At 40.4% G+C, this 16,737-nt stretch overlaps 1 protein-coding gene across 3 annotated transcripts in view; it reads left to right on the forward strand.

The window, feature by feature from the left end:
* CTNNA2 (catenin alpha 2) overlaps window positions 1-16,737 on the forward strand; it is a 522,290-nt gene that overhangs the window by 137,935 nt on the left and 367,618 nt on the right. For all 3 annotated transcript variants that reach the window (XM_064448881.1, XM_064448879.1, XM_064448880.1), the window contains exons 5-6: window positions 1,626-1,745; window positions 3,831-4,097. In XM_064448881.1, coding sequence (XP_064304951.1) covers window positions 1,626-1,745; window positions 3,831-4,097 — 387 coding nt within the window. The remainder of the gene's footprint in view (window positions 1-1,625; window positions 1,746-3,830; window positions 4,098-16,737) is intronic.

Genomic DNA, 16,737 nt, shown 5'->3' on the forward strand with positions numbered 1-16,737 from the left:
ACTGACACAACAGACTGTGGTCAACAACTTTTGAAATCCGATTGTCGGAGTGGAATCTGTAATAAATTCTCTAGCAATTTTATTTAACAGGGAGCTGGCAGGACTTACAAAAGCGTGCATCGGTTTGTTATGCCTGTGCTCATCATTACAAACATGTTAAAAATTAAAGCTTAAGATAGTTTAATATAAATGCGTCCTGATACGAAGGACAGACCTTCACATTTTGCAAGGAATCCTGCAAGACCAAAATAATTAACACAGTGATGCTTTTGTAATTTGTGTTAATGGTTAAGGCAGTCAAATAGTTCAGCTTTAAAAACTGCTGTTCTTTTTAAGGGTAAAAGAAGAGGTAATGGGATTCTGAATGGGGTGTAGCTTGCAACTCTCAGTATAACACTTCCAACATAGCAGCTATAGATTTATGTGCTTGGATTATACTTTGCCAATAGAAATGGGTGGGTTGCTACTCTGCTGCCCTGTAAGTTGTAAAGCCCCAATAAGCAGGTAAAAGCTCAACATGAAAATATCCTCTCTGGCTGGTGGGAAAACACAGAGCAACACAAATGATAAAAGGGCAGATTCTGCACAGAATTGTGCCTTTCTAAATTCTTTAGACCCTGGCAACTGCTGGATTTATGGGTTCCCAGTGGCGTTTGGAGAGTAAGCTGCAAACCTCTGCTTCGGCACGGGAGCGTGTCCCCCTCAGAATTTGCTGTTTCTCTTTGAAGGGAAAATTCGTCTGTTGTTGAAAGCTTCCGCACACTGTCATGAATTGAAGCAATAGGTTTTAGAAAGAAGGATGAATAGAAGCTTTTAACTTCTCAGCCTTTTTGCTTGGAATTCCATTCTTATCTTGTGAGGGAGAGAAATACAGATTTGAATTTTCATCCAGTCACAAGAAAATTTCCTTTATTTATGATATGAAAGCAGCATTTCATCCCTTCAGGTATTTTTTTTTCCTGCTGTACATAAGGTAAAGCTCTACAGTAGATCTGGTAGATTAACTTGTTGGTTTTATATCTTTGCCTGTTAGCTACAGGATGACTGAGTAACTGAAGGTATGCTTGCTTTGGTAGATTCCTTTCTCAGTTTTAAAGTAATTGAAAAAGGAAAGCTGAGAGCTGAGAAGAGAGAGGTGATAAATATATTCTGGGTGCAATCTGTTGTTGTTTCATTTATTTCACAAAGATGCAGTGTTTTGGGTGTATTGGGGTAAATTTAAATCTTAATTCCAGGTTTGAGTTTCCTTTTTAAAAGTTATTTCTTGTCCAGAATTAATAACATTAAGAACATATTAATCTATTTTGTTTTAAAACGTGCAGATATTAAACATTTAATCTAATAAATGTAAGTGGGGGTATTCATGTAGTTATGCCCTTTACATTAGCTTTACGTGATACCAAAGCGCAGTAAATGGAAGGTAGTGCAGAATGGCAATCAGACAGCTTCTCTAATAAGAAACCCGATCACAGTCAGCAGGGCTATCGTAAAGCCCCTGTACAGCGATGGATGTAAAAGCCAAATTGGGTCCATATAATAAAGAGCATTGGGTAGGATAGTTCTAGACTTGGTCAAAGAGGGCACCCAGACTAAACTGCTGACACAGTTGATATATTCTGTTCTAGGTAGAGGAAGCGCTAGAAGCAGTGAAAAATGCAACAAATGAGCAAGATTTAGCGAATCGCTTTAAAGAATTTGGAAAAGAGATGGTAAAACTGAACTACGTTGCTGCTAGGCGACAACAGGTGAGTACACTTTAAAACAGTGGTTAAGAAAGTTTGTTTTCGTTCCGAAGATCTTGTATTTCACGTCCAAGTCCGGTTCAAAATGTACATAAGTGATTACTGTGTCGTGGCCTATAATTTAATCACATCGATTTTTTTGAATGTGACGAAGTTTTAAAAAAATGCAATTTCTGTAAGCATATTTTCAAAGTGGCTTCAATTATTAACAGAGTGAAGGGTGAAAAGGGAAGTGATTCAGGAGGTTGAAGATAGTTTTCATTTGATGATTATTCCCATTTAATTCTAACCTATGCTGATTTGAGGTCACTGTGGCAGCTGGTAAAGCATGAGCTCTTTGGTAGTCTCTAGTATAACTCAAATTCAGGAAGAACAGAAATCTACTTCGTGTTTAAAACCATCATTATTAATTTTCAGAGACTTAAGAAAACCCAAGTCCTCAATTCATTCATTGCTGAGGCAGATGGAAAAAAGACCAGAAAGTCACGATAACAATTTATTCAACGTCTGCAATTCTACAACTTTGCAATAAAGATAACTTTCTTTTTTAAGAGTCCAGACAGTGCTGTCACTGCGGAGTTGTACAAGGTCTCTCCGACTTCAATTGTCTTTGAATACCTCCAACGATTCAGGGGCGTAGTCTTTGTACAGCACAGCACACTACATTCAGAAAGCTGGCTTTCCCTATTTATCCTTCTGCTTCTTTATTTTCTGCCTTACAGTAATCACAGCTTACCTCTGATCGCTATTGTATTTTTTCATGAAATGTGTTTTCCAAGTTTTAGTGAAATTAAATAAATTAAAAATATAAAATCTAGTCCCAATGTGGACAGTAGTATTCTGTGTTTTCAGCCACTTCCCTTGTGCAAGCATAGCTACAAATATGGGAAAAAGAAAAAAAGTGAAAGCTAATGAAGGGGTATGTCTCTTAAGTTCTTACTGGAGGTATGAAAAGATAAAAGAAAATCTTCGTTATGAACCTTTTAAAATTTTCTTCTTATGGCACCTTTTTATAATGCCAGTAAGGTTTTCCGTAGAACTGGAAAATCTTGCCATCATTAGAACTTTACTACTTAAGCTGTTTGTACATTTTCCTTTCATCTCTTCTGTTTTGTAGCCTGATAAAGTTTTTAGGAACTCAGTTCTTTTAAAAAACTGCTACCTGTCGGTCGTGTGTGGTTGAAATCAGTCAATGGGTAGAACCTTTAAATTCAGAATATCTGGCTTCTTTTCTGATTTTTGGCATAGATTCAATACGTGAACACAACTAAGCTCTCCAGACCTCTTTGTTCGTAGTTTTAAAATAAAAGTAATAAAGTTTTGTTACACTTCATGAATATTGCTACGGCTACCTTACCTGATATTTGAAAGGCTTTCGTGGACAGTATGATATATCGTGGATATATATATTTCGTGGACAGTATGAATAATGGATTAAATAACAATAATACAGGGTCATCTTATTCCAGCAACTTACAGTACAGGGTCTGATGCTTGTTGTCAAGGGAAACAAAGGAAAGTATATGTCATTAAAACAAACACTAAATGATACAAGGAATAGAACAAAACGTGAAGGAAAGGCTAAAAATAATGAGGGGTATATATAGTAGGTCTTCAAGAACTAAATACATATTCATCAATTTATTTTCAGATTTTTTTAAAAGTCTACCTTATGGTGATTTTATAAAGGACGTAGGTATAGTCCTTAAAAATCACGGCGCTTACTGCAACAGGAGCGTTGCACTTGCATTGCCTGTATGGAATCAGCAGACCGAATCCAGTCAATCAGGAAGAGTAATTTTGGATGTTGTTATAAATTTTCTGCGGGTATTTGAAGAAGGGAAGCATTTAGAGTCTTTGAGAAGAAGGTATTGTGAGCAGAATGTAACAGCTCTAGCTATGCTGAAGGAATAGACTTGCTTGGACAGGAGGGAGATTTCTTTCTGTGATTTATGGTAGATTCTGCCATCGATTCCATCTGTGCAAAATCACGGGACGGTATTTCAGAGACACTTCAGCTGTAGAGACAATACATGCTGACATGAAAACTTTCACTTACAGCTATAAAAATTGCATGTTTTTATATAGGAACTGAAAGATCCTCACTGCAGGGATGAAATGGCGGCAGCTCGAGGTGCTCTGAAGAAGAATGCCACGATGTTGTATACTGCATCCCAAGCATTCCTCCGTCACCCTGACGTTGCAGCCACTAGGGCCAACAGAGACTATGTCTTCAAGCAAGTACAAGAAGCAATTGCTGGTATCTCCAACGCTGCCCAGGCCACTTCCCCCACCGATGAGAACAAGGGGCACACTGGCATAGGAGAGCTTGCTGCTGCACTAAATGAATTTGACGTAAGTGTCACATGTGTATGGAAAACGAAGTGTTTCTCCATGAAATCTGCAGTGCTTTTAACTAAGTGGGTCTTGAACAGGCCTCAAATTTTCCTTTTCATTCAGGTCCATTTCCTCGGACTGCAGAGGTAAAGTGCAGACGTTGATTTGTGTTATTTTTAATGAGGAATAGTTGTTTGCTGCTAATGGACTTGAATTATAAGGAGCTATTTGTACTCATATGCAGCGGCTGCGATAGAGAGAAGGAAGTCCTCTTGCGTCCTTGAAAAGCCTAGCTACGTAGTTCTAAATGGTGCAAAGTCTGATTAATCTGGCATTTTAGTTCTGCGACCAAGATCTGTCTTTTCTTGAATGGTAATATCATATTTGCCTGGCAAGTCAGGAAGTCAAGACGGTAAAATAAAGACGGTGATGGAGCTGAGCATCCTGGAAACATTAATATTCAACTTCCTCATAAATTATGTTAATCAAAGATACAGAAAAAGCATCTTTCAAATAGTTGATAGTGGTCACTTCAGCTGCAGGGAAAGTGTTGCAGCCTCTATTCCAGAAATAGCTACAGTTTTTCTTAAGCAACTTTCCTAACAGCTAGTTGTTTAACTCATATTTTCATTGCCAGTCTTATATTATGGTTTGTCCCTGTCTTAGAGGACTGTTCTTTCAAAAGTGGGGAAGAAAAAAATACTTGTAGACACTATCTAAAAGTATGGTTTTCTTCTCTTTCATTCTGACTTTAGGTAAAGGTTTGTTTAAACTGTAATTAGGGAATGGGGTCCATTTCACTTTGATTAATACATCACGTTATGATACAAGCATCTGGCATACCCCCGCAGGAGCTACTGAGCCCTGCTGTACTGAGGGCTGAAAGCAGAGCTGTGGTGCGGGTGGTTCATCTCATGCCGTGGCGGGCTGGGCTTGCCTTCTGTGTCTCTGGCGGCCTGTCCTCGGGTCTGCTTTGGAGACCGTAGTGGAAAGGGTAAATACTATAGGATCAAGGGAAGCTCCAGGATCAAGAAAGGTGTTGCGAAAAGGCAGAAATGAGTAGACAAATAATAGTAAAAGGGAAATGGGGTTAGAGGTGCAAACATGACAGCAGAAGATGTGTGGATAGGTGTAGGAAGAGACGAGCAGAGGGCAAACCCGTTCAGAACCGCTGCAGGACCCAGAGGTTGACTCCAGTTCCACCGTGCTTTTCAAGTAAATGAAACGGTACTGTCTGCATCGACTGCACTGACCTTTTTTTATATATATATATTTCTAGATCTATAGTTTTCCTGTAAAATTATCGTGGGTCAAGATTTAAGGAATTCTGCACGGTTTTCAGGGCCTTCTCAGCTCACAGGTCCCTTATTGGTAAGGTCCTGAGAACGCCATCGCTGTTTGGTCTGATTGTCACTCTGGCTTTTGTGTGGGACGCTGTGTGTTATGGACAGCAGAGGTTTGACAGACAGTGACAGCAAACATGTGACCAGCTGACGATACTGCTGCTCTCTGGAAAAGGCTGCTGTTCAATGCAAAGAGAGTCGCTGTGCATTGTGAAAGTAAATTCAGTGAAGACTATGCGAGACATCTGATATTGTCCCCCGCCTCTTTGCGAGAATATTTCTTCATCATTTTTCTCCTCAGGTAAAGTCTTTTCCACTTTATGTGATGCGGCAGGCATTATGAATGCGGACATAAGGCATTATAGCCATACTATCACGGTCTGTTCACAATTACGTGTGGAAAAAGAGCCTGTCTTTTCTGAGAAATTTCTCTAATTTTAAGAGATTAAATGAGAATTTTCTTCTCTGACTTACTAAGGATACAAAGGTGGAAACTATTGCTTTATCTGCTTTCCAACTATATTTCCTGTTTTGCCTCACTGCTTAGCTGTTGAATGAGATTTATTCATACCTAATCTTGCTACAGAGCCGACATTCCCTAAACTCCAGGGAGAGCTGAGATTTATAGCTGCGACAGTGGGATGTTTGTGAATTTACCTGTGTGTGTTACAAGCAAAAAAGCAAGACAAATTACCCGACTAGTGAAACTATGTCATAGGTAAAAAGGTGGTGGAGAAAAAAGTTTGATTTTTAGCTGGCAATATATTACTTCAGCAAGGAAAAGGAAGTTTATATTTTCTAGTGAAAATAATTTTACAGTATATTTATTTTACAGTCTAAGTCATATTGATTGAGATCAACTTGTCTGTGGTATGAAGTGCATACTAAACCTTGTATTACATGACAAGGTAATTCTATATTATCAATAAGTTTACAGGTTTTTCCATAATATTTAACACTTTTTAGCCTTCATTACTTCAAATTTCAGAATCAGCATTCTGTGGCTGAACGTTTTAAATAACTGCAGTGTAAATTGTCTGAATACCCTCTCAATCAAGGTATCGCCTCACGTAATATAAATAATTATTCTACCTATTTTAAGTACTTGAGCTATTGTGTTTAAATAGGTGTCATGTTAATTGTCATACTCTGTACAAAGGGGACTTCTGTGAAGTCACCTGTGAGTTATTAGCAGCAAAGTTTTGGAAAGAGTTGTAGTTTCTTGCTTCTCCTTGATAATGTATGTAGAAAGGAAGAGAGTTCACAAAACTCTTGCTTATCTGATTTTCTACTTTAAAGTACTGTTTGAAGTTGGTGAAATTAAAAAGTATGCATTTAATGCCCCATTTTTTTGTCCTTTAACTTAAATGTTCCTGCTTTATTTTTAGATACTATAAATCCAGATATCCCTGAATTTATTAATAATTTAATGTATTAGTAAAATCTGGTATATTTCTGGGTTCTTACAGCAACTGAGGATGCACCTTTGACTTCTGTCATGAAACGTGCCCAAATTTATCCGAGTTCCATCGAGAGGTTTGTTAAAGACCTTACAGTGAATTCAGAAAATACTGTTTGCGCTGAGGAAGTGGTAGCGTTGGTCTGGTAAGCCTGCGTAGGTCTCAGCCATTCTGATTGCCGAGGCACTGCTGTGTTGTCCTGCGGCTGATTCACCTGTTGCCCTCTGTGCTCTCCCCACAGCCATCATGAGAGCCACGGACCTACCCATCAAACTGCAGAGCAGTGGGGAGGTGGATAAAAAGAGTAAAATTGCCAAGTGCGAAGAAATGAAGTGAGAAAGGCCAGGAAATCTGTGCTAGATGAAAGCTGAGGTGAAGATAGATGGCATCTATCGATGCGGGTTGGTAACTGGATAAATAGGTACCGAGTGAGTGATGGGTGCAAAGCACAGCAAGGGCTGGAGGCAAAAGGGAGGGGAACGTGTTCTGCGTGGCAGAACGGAGAGGGATCTCCGAGTAGCAGGGGAGTGCCTCCATTCAAAATAAGGGCTGAGGTTGTGGTTTCTTAGCTTCTAGAACCATAGCTGTGTCAGTGGGATGTGCTGACAGCACTTCAGATGTGCTAACCACTGCGGAAATTCAAATTCCAGGGGTTTCAAACAGGGCACCCAAAAATACTTCACATTTTAAACAATTCTAAATATTTTGCATTAGATTTTGATATGACAAAAGAGGGTAATCATAACAGTTTTGTAAATACCAAATAGTTTACTACGCACGCACCTGAGACCCACAAAAAGGAGTGTTTCTATGTCTGGACCAAACCTTGGATTGTCCGCAATAAATTATGAGACAAGGATAAAACAAATGAATAAAGCCTGTGACTTAGCAAGGGGGAGATGTCTAAAGGGAAAAAAGGACCAAAAAAACCTGATTTCCATTGAAGGTAAAACCAAATACCTGTCATCCTTTGTAGTGCTCCAGAAGGAAAACATCGGCACTGGTGAGACTGCTTAGCTGACTTTCTCTGTCAGTTCTGTGCTTATGTGCTGTGTATATAATAAATTGGCGCGTTCCGTATCTATCAGTGGAATAAAACAACATTACAGTTGATAAAATCTATATATAGTGCTCACTTTTTAATATGTGAGTCCAAACAGACGCGGCCTGCACTCGATGTTACCTCAGTGCTCCAGCGACGTTCTGTTTCTCTGGGGGTCCACATCCGTTTCCCTTCCAAGCCGCTTTCCAGCAGCATTCATCCATGCCACATCTCGGACTGCTCTGCCTGTGTGGCACCCCTTTACTCTCAGATTTCAAAATCGCTCTGAGCCTTGAATTAATATGAAAATAATTTGGTTTATGGAGGAATTGGTCTGGTTGAGAACAGAAAGAGCTGATTAAAATAGTTTTTGGTGCGTAATGTATTTCTATATTTGCGATAGGTCCCGAGGTACTGAAAAGGTACAATTTTTTATTATGAGAAGGATTTGAACAGAAAAATTCCAGGCAGGGTAACTGAAGCTTTAATAAGTTTTTGAACACTGCAAGTCTACCATGTGGGAGATGACTATGTCTGGTGAGAAACCAAGTGGCTGATGGCACTGATCGCTCTCCTCCAGGCTGGAAAATGAAGTTCATCCTTACTAAAGGCACTATCACAGCATATTTCTCAAAGATATTAAGAATCCTTCAGGAATATTATCAGGACTAGTGAATGCAGTGCTCCTTAAATGGAGCGAAAGATTTAATAAGCGTGTAATGAAAAAAAAATATTACAAAGAAGCTGAAAAGACTTATTACTTGGGTACAACGACAGAAAAGGATGCTTCTTTTTGTAATAAAATTAAGAGCAGTCAAAATGTGGCATAAAGGTAGCAGGCACAAGGGATGCTCTATCATTAAGTGACTACCTTTAAAATGTTGGGTTTTGGACAAATAACCATAGCAGATGTTCAGCCTGAGGATGGATTTCACAGAATATTTGCGGAATCACAATTTACTTGTGAAAAACGTTCTTCAGAGAAGTGATTTGTGGTGCTGGAGACAAAAGGACAAAATGTGAGCTTCGAAATGAAAATGGAAACGTGTTTGTTTCAGCACTGAAATCATAAGAAACGATTTCAAAAATACTACTGCACATCCCCCACAGCAATTTGAAACTAGGCTTGTTGAGCTCTGTTGTCTGGGGAGGCACAGTCAAATGGTTATTTCTGTGTAGCAGCAGTTATAAATCGAATTTAAATAGGAGCACCTGGGCTGGTGTGCACTGGAGAAGGTGTGCTGCAAATTGAGATAACCTCGTATATGACTTTGAATGAAAAACAGGGTTGGTTTTATTTTTCCCCCTTGTACAGCTGAGGTAGCTCTTAAACTGGAATGGTGCTGAGTCCATCATTTCGCGTGTGAAGGCTGCATCCCGATGCTTCAAAAGCTCCTACTCCGTAGCGTGGGATCCTTCGGCACTTTCTGCACTCCTTCGATCTCCCCTGAGTGGGGAAGATGGGCAGAGCGGTCGCCCCTCGTGTGTTGAGAAAGGAGGGAGCAGCAGCGCAGCGCTGCACGTCGCGGTACTCCTGAAATCTTGCCTGTTTGCAGAAAAATATGTTTGAGGATGCTGGAATCCTTCTAAGAGAGGAATAAGCACAGCAGATTTTCAGGGTCCTGGTGACACTAAGGGGCAGAACAAGCTTTTTTTTCCCAAGTCATCGCTGCACTTTCCTGCCCACTGCAACCCCTTCTGTCTGCTTCTTCTGGGGTCTTTTTTCCCCACAGAATTTTCTGTGCAGAATGGGAGTAGTTTAGCAGCAAGAAACTCAAATTGTTTTCATCACCTGTTTCAGAAGTTCATTCTACTTTTAGTCTTAGTAGATGGCTTCGTGTCATGCTGCGGTTAATGTTTTATCTGTGCTTGTGTATGTGTGGGAACGCATTTATGTTACTGTGAAGTGTCAGCTCCGGAGCGTGAGGGGCAGCACTGGCAGTGGCAGGGTTTTGCTATCAGATGCGGAGCAGAAATGCGACCTCTGGAAAGGGAAGCGCCCTTAGGAACCCCTTACCTTCATTCACATGGAGCAGCGAGAAGGGTGCTGCTGGTCTGTATCTGCTGTATAACAGCACCATCTAGTGGGATTCTCGATGGTTTCTTTTAAATTTTATTTCCCCTCCGCGAAATGCTCCTGTGTAGTAAATTAGTATTATAAAAAGATTTAGCAAGGAAAAATACTGTTTGTAAGTTTAATCATACCACATGGCTACTACTTCTTTTGACGGCAGAAAAAGCTGTGTGTCAACACGCCAGGTGCTTTGTGTGTTTTCCCGTCAAATACATTTAACCTGTTTGTAGTAGGACGGTAACCGGCTTCTTTGCAAAGGAGTTGTTGTAGTGAACCCTCATCCAAACCAATTTCTTAGAGATAATAGAAAAACACAGAAAGGAAACACACTTTTTAAAAGACCTAATAAACATTTCTATAGATAAATATGTTTTCTGTAGCAATGCAATTATTCCATTATTGTTCAATTTATTATAGGTTGCTTATTTCATTGTTACTAAGAAGTATGAATTTCTGAGCTGTTAAATCAAAAATATATTAAAATTTTGTCAGGTTACATATAATAGCTCAAAAATAACGCTGAGTGAAATTTTCCCATTAGACTACACTTGGTACTATTTTGAGGGTGTTTATTTAGCACCTCCGAGACGCTTGTGTAACTCAAGTATGTGATAAGTGAACACCATGGATATTTCTGGGAAACAACATGCCTGTTCCGTGTAGAGAACAGTCAGGAGCGGAGTGCTGGAGGCTGCTCCGACGCCGTCTGCTCCTGGCTCTGCGCTTCTCCCGAGTGTGATAGTCACCAAACTGCTATGGATTCAGTCGTCCCGCTGGCCCAGAAGCAACGATATTCCCTTGTCTCTCTGAATTAGTTCTCCATTCTTTTAACGCACCAGCCCAGCTCACGGAAAGCTGCCGCGCTGGAGCGATGCGAGCAGGGGTGCGTTTTGGGGAGCTGGAAAAGGCAGAGGAACGGGGACCCTCCTCCCCCCCGGGGCGTTGCACTGTCACGCTGTTTGTATTCCTTCCCCTCACACCCGTACGGTTTGTCGGTGAAACACAGCACAGCGACAGGTGGAAACAGTTGATTTATCCCTGAACAGGAACGAAACAACCGTGTTAGCCCTTTGAGGGACGCTGACACACGTACATAAACCAAACCCGCGAGCGCACTGATTTCCTGGTTGGTCAGGCACTTCTGACACAGAAACACCCTGAACACTCTTACTTACACAGACTTGTCTCCCAGGTGGTTCTGAAAAACTGGGTCCCTCCGTATATTGTGTGCTGCTTTTTACACAGAGGCGGTTTTTCATACTGGCTTGTGGTTGTGACATCGTTTCTCTAAGACATTTATCAATTTGATTTTTTTAATGGCATTTGTCACTGTGGTTTTGGTTTCTTCTTCTGACATATTGTTCTGCCACTTTGCAGTGGCATTTGCCTTAAAAATTGTATTTTCATTGTGCTAAACCAGAGAAGCATGTTAGGAAATGGTCTCTGCCCTGAAGGTGTTACAAGCTAAACAGACGAGTTAATGAAGTGTAAAAAGAGAAGTAGAGGAAGGAAGGTATCATTTGTCCAGAGTCACACAACAGATGAATAGAGAGTCAATAAAGGACCCAAAGCCCTAGATTCTAATAACGTTTCTCTTCTGCTGTACTCTGCTGCTTACCGTGGTACAGGATACCTCACCTGTGTTTACTGGGATTGTCTTAGGTGTAAATGTTTGTAAAACTGTGTTAAACAGAAGTTTCCTACTCGAAAGATATTTGGGTTCTATCTAGGATAACTCCTCCGCCTGCAGAGCTCCAGCTGGACGCTGATGATTGCAGCTGCCACATTGTCTTATACAAATACTCTTCAAACTTTACGTTTGGGTTATATTTTTTTTCCTTATAGCATCTCTTATTGGATTCACATCTGTATCATTATGCCCTCAAAGATGCCTTTCCTGTCTTTGAGAATACGAGTCTGAAAAATCCATTCAACTTTCCTTCCTTCCACAGCCCTACAGAAGGCCATGAAGTGGGTTTTTTTTTTTTTAGTTTTGGTTTGGGTCTTGTGTGTGTGTGTATGTTCCTAATCAGTGCTTTTAAAATGTTACTGTTCTTAAATAAGAAGGTTGTTCCCCATTAGAACAGAAGAAGCGGGTATTGGACTTCTTTTATATGATTTGATAGTTTCTTTTAAAATTCACTTTTACTCAATTACAAGCAGAAATAACTTTTGTTTAATTGGGGGGTTTGTTTCAAAGATCAGAGCACAGTAAATTATTTGAAGGGCCCAATAAAGGTCATCATTACTTTTGCCATCCTTTTCAAGCTTCCCAGAATGCTGAGCACTGTCAAAGTCTATCCGTTGACTTTGGAACTTCCTCCCCCCTCCAGCCTCCCCAATGATTAACATTACGTAAGTGTTTAAAAAGTAAAGAAAGCTGTGTTTGTGAAGAGCTGCTGAAATTTCCTTAAGGCTTTCTACTTACGGAAAGGAGTAGAGGACCAGATTTTTCCTGAGTAATAAGGCACTGCACATAATAAGTAAGTTTTTGCAAGAGCACACGCTTAATTTGGAAAACACAGGTGTTACAGTAATCATAGTTCTTTTGGAGATGTAAAATTGTTTTAAAAGATTAATTTAATGTTTTGGTTTACTTTTATTTTTAATTGAAATATTTTTTTGAATTGTTGAAAAAGATATTCTATTCCAGATAAATTTCACCAAGTTTCACTGATAATGTGCTCTCCGATAATAAAATAATGCATTTCTGTAAAGTACGTGGTTATTGTCACTATTTTTAGTTGAAGTATTAATAATTTGTCTGATATTTTACATTTCAGAAGTGGTGCCCTATAGTTTATTAGTGTTTGTGATAGTTTATTCCCTTTTGAACAGGACAAAGGTGGTCTGTAGTACTAATTAGTATGAAGGGCTCTATTTTCTGAAAGTTTTTATTCTCTATTAAAACTTTGCAACCACTCGATGAACACACCGTTATATGATTTCAATAAAATGGAGAGTATAAGAGAAAGCAGTTAACTATGATATGCTTTAAAAAAAGGTATTATCACATGTAACAGTTTTCAAATAAGTTTCCAATTATATTTAAATTAATTTCCTTGGACTTTGTTTCAGCAACTTGAAGCCAAAAATGGTGTACGTTCGTAGGGAGGACACAAGTTTACACTAATCTGTCTGCAGTTGTAAAGAGGCTTGAAACGCTTCATTGTAAGGCCTGAATTGTGGTGTCAGGCCTTGATATATGGCTCTAATCTTAGTTAACTAACTAGAAACGTAAATGTTCCAATTCATTTCCATTCATTGTTCGGTAATGAGCTATCAAGAGGTGATGGGGACTTGAGACTTCTGAAGGAATTTATTGAGCCAGATTTCCTGGCAACTATTTTTCTTCCTTCCAAGAAGATGTTATTTCCTTTTTAACGTAATGTTAATACACGTGTAAGGACTTCGGATGCATCAACTTCATAGTCTGAGTTGCATTTAGATGCCAAGCTTTCTTTGAAATGGAGTAAAACCTTTCACAAGCAAAAAGAATTGTCTCTTTGGGAACCAAATGTCGAGAGCTGTCGTGGAGCAGGTTCTCATCCCTATTTTCTTTTCCCCAAATCCCAAAAACCTGTTGTTCTTGTGAGACATTTGCGAAATGTTTAGAGTGTAAAATAAACACCTAAAATATAATTTATTTATAACCACTTGGCAGAAAGTAGCAACATCATTAGTTATTGTATTTTAAACAATGCGTAGTTGTTCTGTTTCTTTCCTTAGGATCTCTAAGGTTTTCTTTCCAGGCAGTGTTTCTTGTTACGAAAGTGAATTAAGAGAGGCACAAAAGTTAGTTCTGGTCATTTTGTGTGATGATAGGGTTAAGAAAGCAGGGGGCAAAAAAGGAAGCATTTAAAGCTCATGGTGGACAGCAGGTTCACCCCGAGTCAGCAGTGCACCTTACAGCCATGCAGATCAGGCACCTGCGAGGCTGCATTAGTAAGACTGTAGGCCGTAAGGCACAGGAGAGTGATTTTTGCCCCTATATTTCACAGAATCCCAGAATCCCAGGTGGGAAGGGACTTCAGGGATCATCTAGTCCAACCTCTCTAGGAAGAGCACAGTCTAGACAAGATGGCCCAGCTCCCTGTCCAGATGACCCTCGAAGGTGTCCAACGTGGCCGTGTCAACCTCTTCCCTGGGGAGATTATTCCAACGGTGACTGTCCTCATCATGAAAAATGTCCCTCTCATGTCCAATCAGAATCTCCCCAAGAGCAACTTGTGTCCATCCCCCTTGTCCTCTCCATGGGACTCCATGTAAAAAGGGAACCTCCATCTTCTCTGTAGCTGCCCCTTAAGTACTGGTACATGGGGATGAGATCCCCTCTGAGCCTCCTTTTCTCAAGGCTGAACAAACCCAGCTCTCCCAGCCTGTCCTCGTATGGCAGCTTCCCAGTCCTCTGATCATCTTGGTGGCCCTTCTCTGCACCCCTTCCAGCCTGGCCACATCCTTTTTGTACAGCGGGGACCAGAACTGCACACAGCGCTCCAGGTGTGGCCTGACAAGCGCTGAGTAGACCGGGGTAATGACTTCTCTATCTCTGCTGGCGATGCCCTTTTTGATGCAACCCAGCACCCTGTTGGCCTTCTTGGCCGCAGCAGCCACTGTTCGCTCATGTTGAGCTTTCTGTCCACCAGGACCCCCAGGTCCCTTTCCACAGAGCTGCTCTCCAGCCAGGTGCATCCCAGTCTGTGCTGCACTCCCGGATTATGTTTTCCCACGTGCAAGACCTTACACTTGTCCTTGTTGAACTTCATAAGATTCTTGCTGGCCCACTCCTCCAGCCTATCCAGATCTCCCTGCAGAGCAGCTCTCCCTTCTGGAGTGTCTCCTTCCCCACTCAGCTTGGTGTCATATTTGGCACGTATGAAACTGGGTCAGGCGTTCCACATCCAGACGGGCTTCCCAGCACAAGGCAGACTTTAACTTACTTGAGCAGATCATGCAGAGACCGCAAGAGGATGAGGGGACTGCAGGACATGACGATTCAGGAAGGGCTGGCAGAGCTGGGAATTTTTTGGACTGCAGAAGAAAAGGCTTCGAGGAGGGATCTTGTCGGTGCCTTCAACTGCCTGGTAGGAGGGTGTAGAGAAAATGGAGCTAGAGTCTACTTTGAGGTTCGTGGTATTGGGATGAGAGGCAACTGGCACAAGCTGATTGAAGCAATACACTTTTTGGATATTGGGGAGAATAAAAAAAACCCAACACACCATGAAGGTGATCAAACACCGAAACATGGAGCAGAGAGATCTGGAAAATCACCATGGGTGGAGATCTCATCTTGACTGGATGAAGCCTTGAGCAACCCAGCCTCATGTCAAAGTTGACTCTGCTTTAAGGAAGCATTTAAAGCAGATAACCTTGAGAAGTTCATTCCAACCTAAATTATTGTGTGATTCTGAATTGTCATTAACAGAATATCCTAAACAAATATTTAACTGACTTCTTAAGCCTAGAAATTAATTATAAACAAAAAGTTTTGTGGGATATGGAGGAAAAATTACTGAGTGCAGTGCAGTGGCTTTTGTTCTTCATGAACTAAGGTTCGATCATCATAAAGATCTCTTCTTATTTAGAAAGAAACCCCACAAATATATGCCTTTTCTGTGTTTTACAGTGAGGAAAGCTGGCGTGGTTCATTATACACCCTCAATGATATACACTTTATTATTGAAAATGTAAATGGTATTTGCATGTAGCCTGTATGGGATTTCCTAAATTTATTCATGGAGTATGACAGAACTGCTTGTGAAAACAGTGAGTTGGGTTTCAGTGCTCGGAGATATTGGAGGTATTTGATCTGCAGATTGTTCATTCTCAGGGCTTGAAAAGGAGGGAAATATTCTAGGAATTCATTCTTGGTAGGTCCTGGGGTCTCATAGACTGAGTGCAGGGTCTTCAGAAACCTCTAAGAAGAAAAGTGTGACTCATGACTCGCTGAGAGGTGTAAGATCTGCTGTTTGAAGTTTGCCGTGTAGGTCGAGAACTTAACACCTGTAAGGAAGAGGCAGAAGAGCGAGGCATTTCTGGAAGGAACAGTCACATTGTTGTAACTGCAATGTGAAAATCGCACTGTGGATGTTGCTCCGAGTTTATGGATTGAGAAAGAGGTTTGCTACAAGTAGAATGTGTGTTGGCTGTTGGAAATCCTCTAGTCTCTAGTGAAGAACACTTTCTGTCTTTGTTAATGGCCATTTTTAAGGTCATTTGAAAAAAAGAAGAAACAACCCACCACATGACCATTAACATGACCATTTAATAGTCATTTAAAAATACAAGCTGATTTTAATAAGGAAACACCAAAACCAATGTGAAACATGCAGCTAATTTTTTAAAATATTTTTTTTCCTACTAATGGCATAAATTGCTAAGATAGTTCATTTGGTGCGATTTTGGTCTTGCTACTACTAAATTAAATGTGCTGTTGTGAAGATGAATTTATATAGCTGACTTCTGAAAATCCCAAGTGTTAGCATTTGACTGAAAAGCACAGCTACATAAATATGCACAGACCTGACTCGAAGAGAAGTCATTTCTAATTTCAGTGCTTGCAAACCCGCTCTGCTTACTGCTGGGAAAGGCAGAGCCCAGAAGATACACGTGAGGCATTATTTCCCATTCTGCGTAAAGCTGCGTTCGTTTCTCCTCAGTCAGCAGTTCCTGGTGCTGGAACAATATGCTGTCTGGTTCAAATTCTTCTATTTTTCCTTTTTATTAAATGGTGAATCTT

Source organism: Phalacrocorax carbo, chromosome 4 (genome assembly GCF_963921805.1).
Source record: "Phalacrocorax carbo chromosome 4, bPhaCar2.1, whole genome shotgun sequence".
NCBI lineage: Eukaryota > Metazoa > Chordata > Aves > Suliformes > Phalacrocoracidae > Phalacrocorax > Phalacrocorax carbo.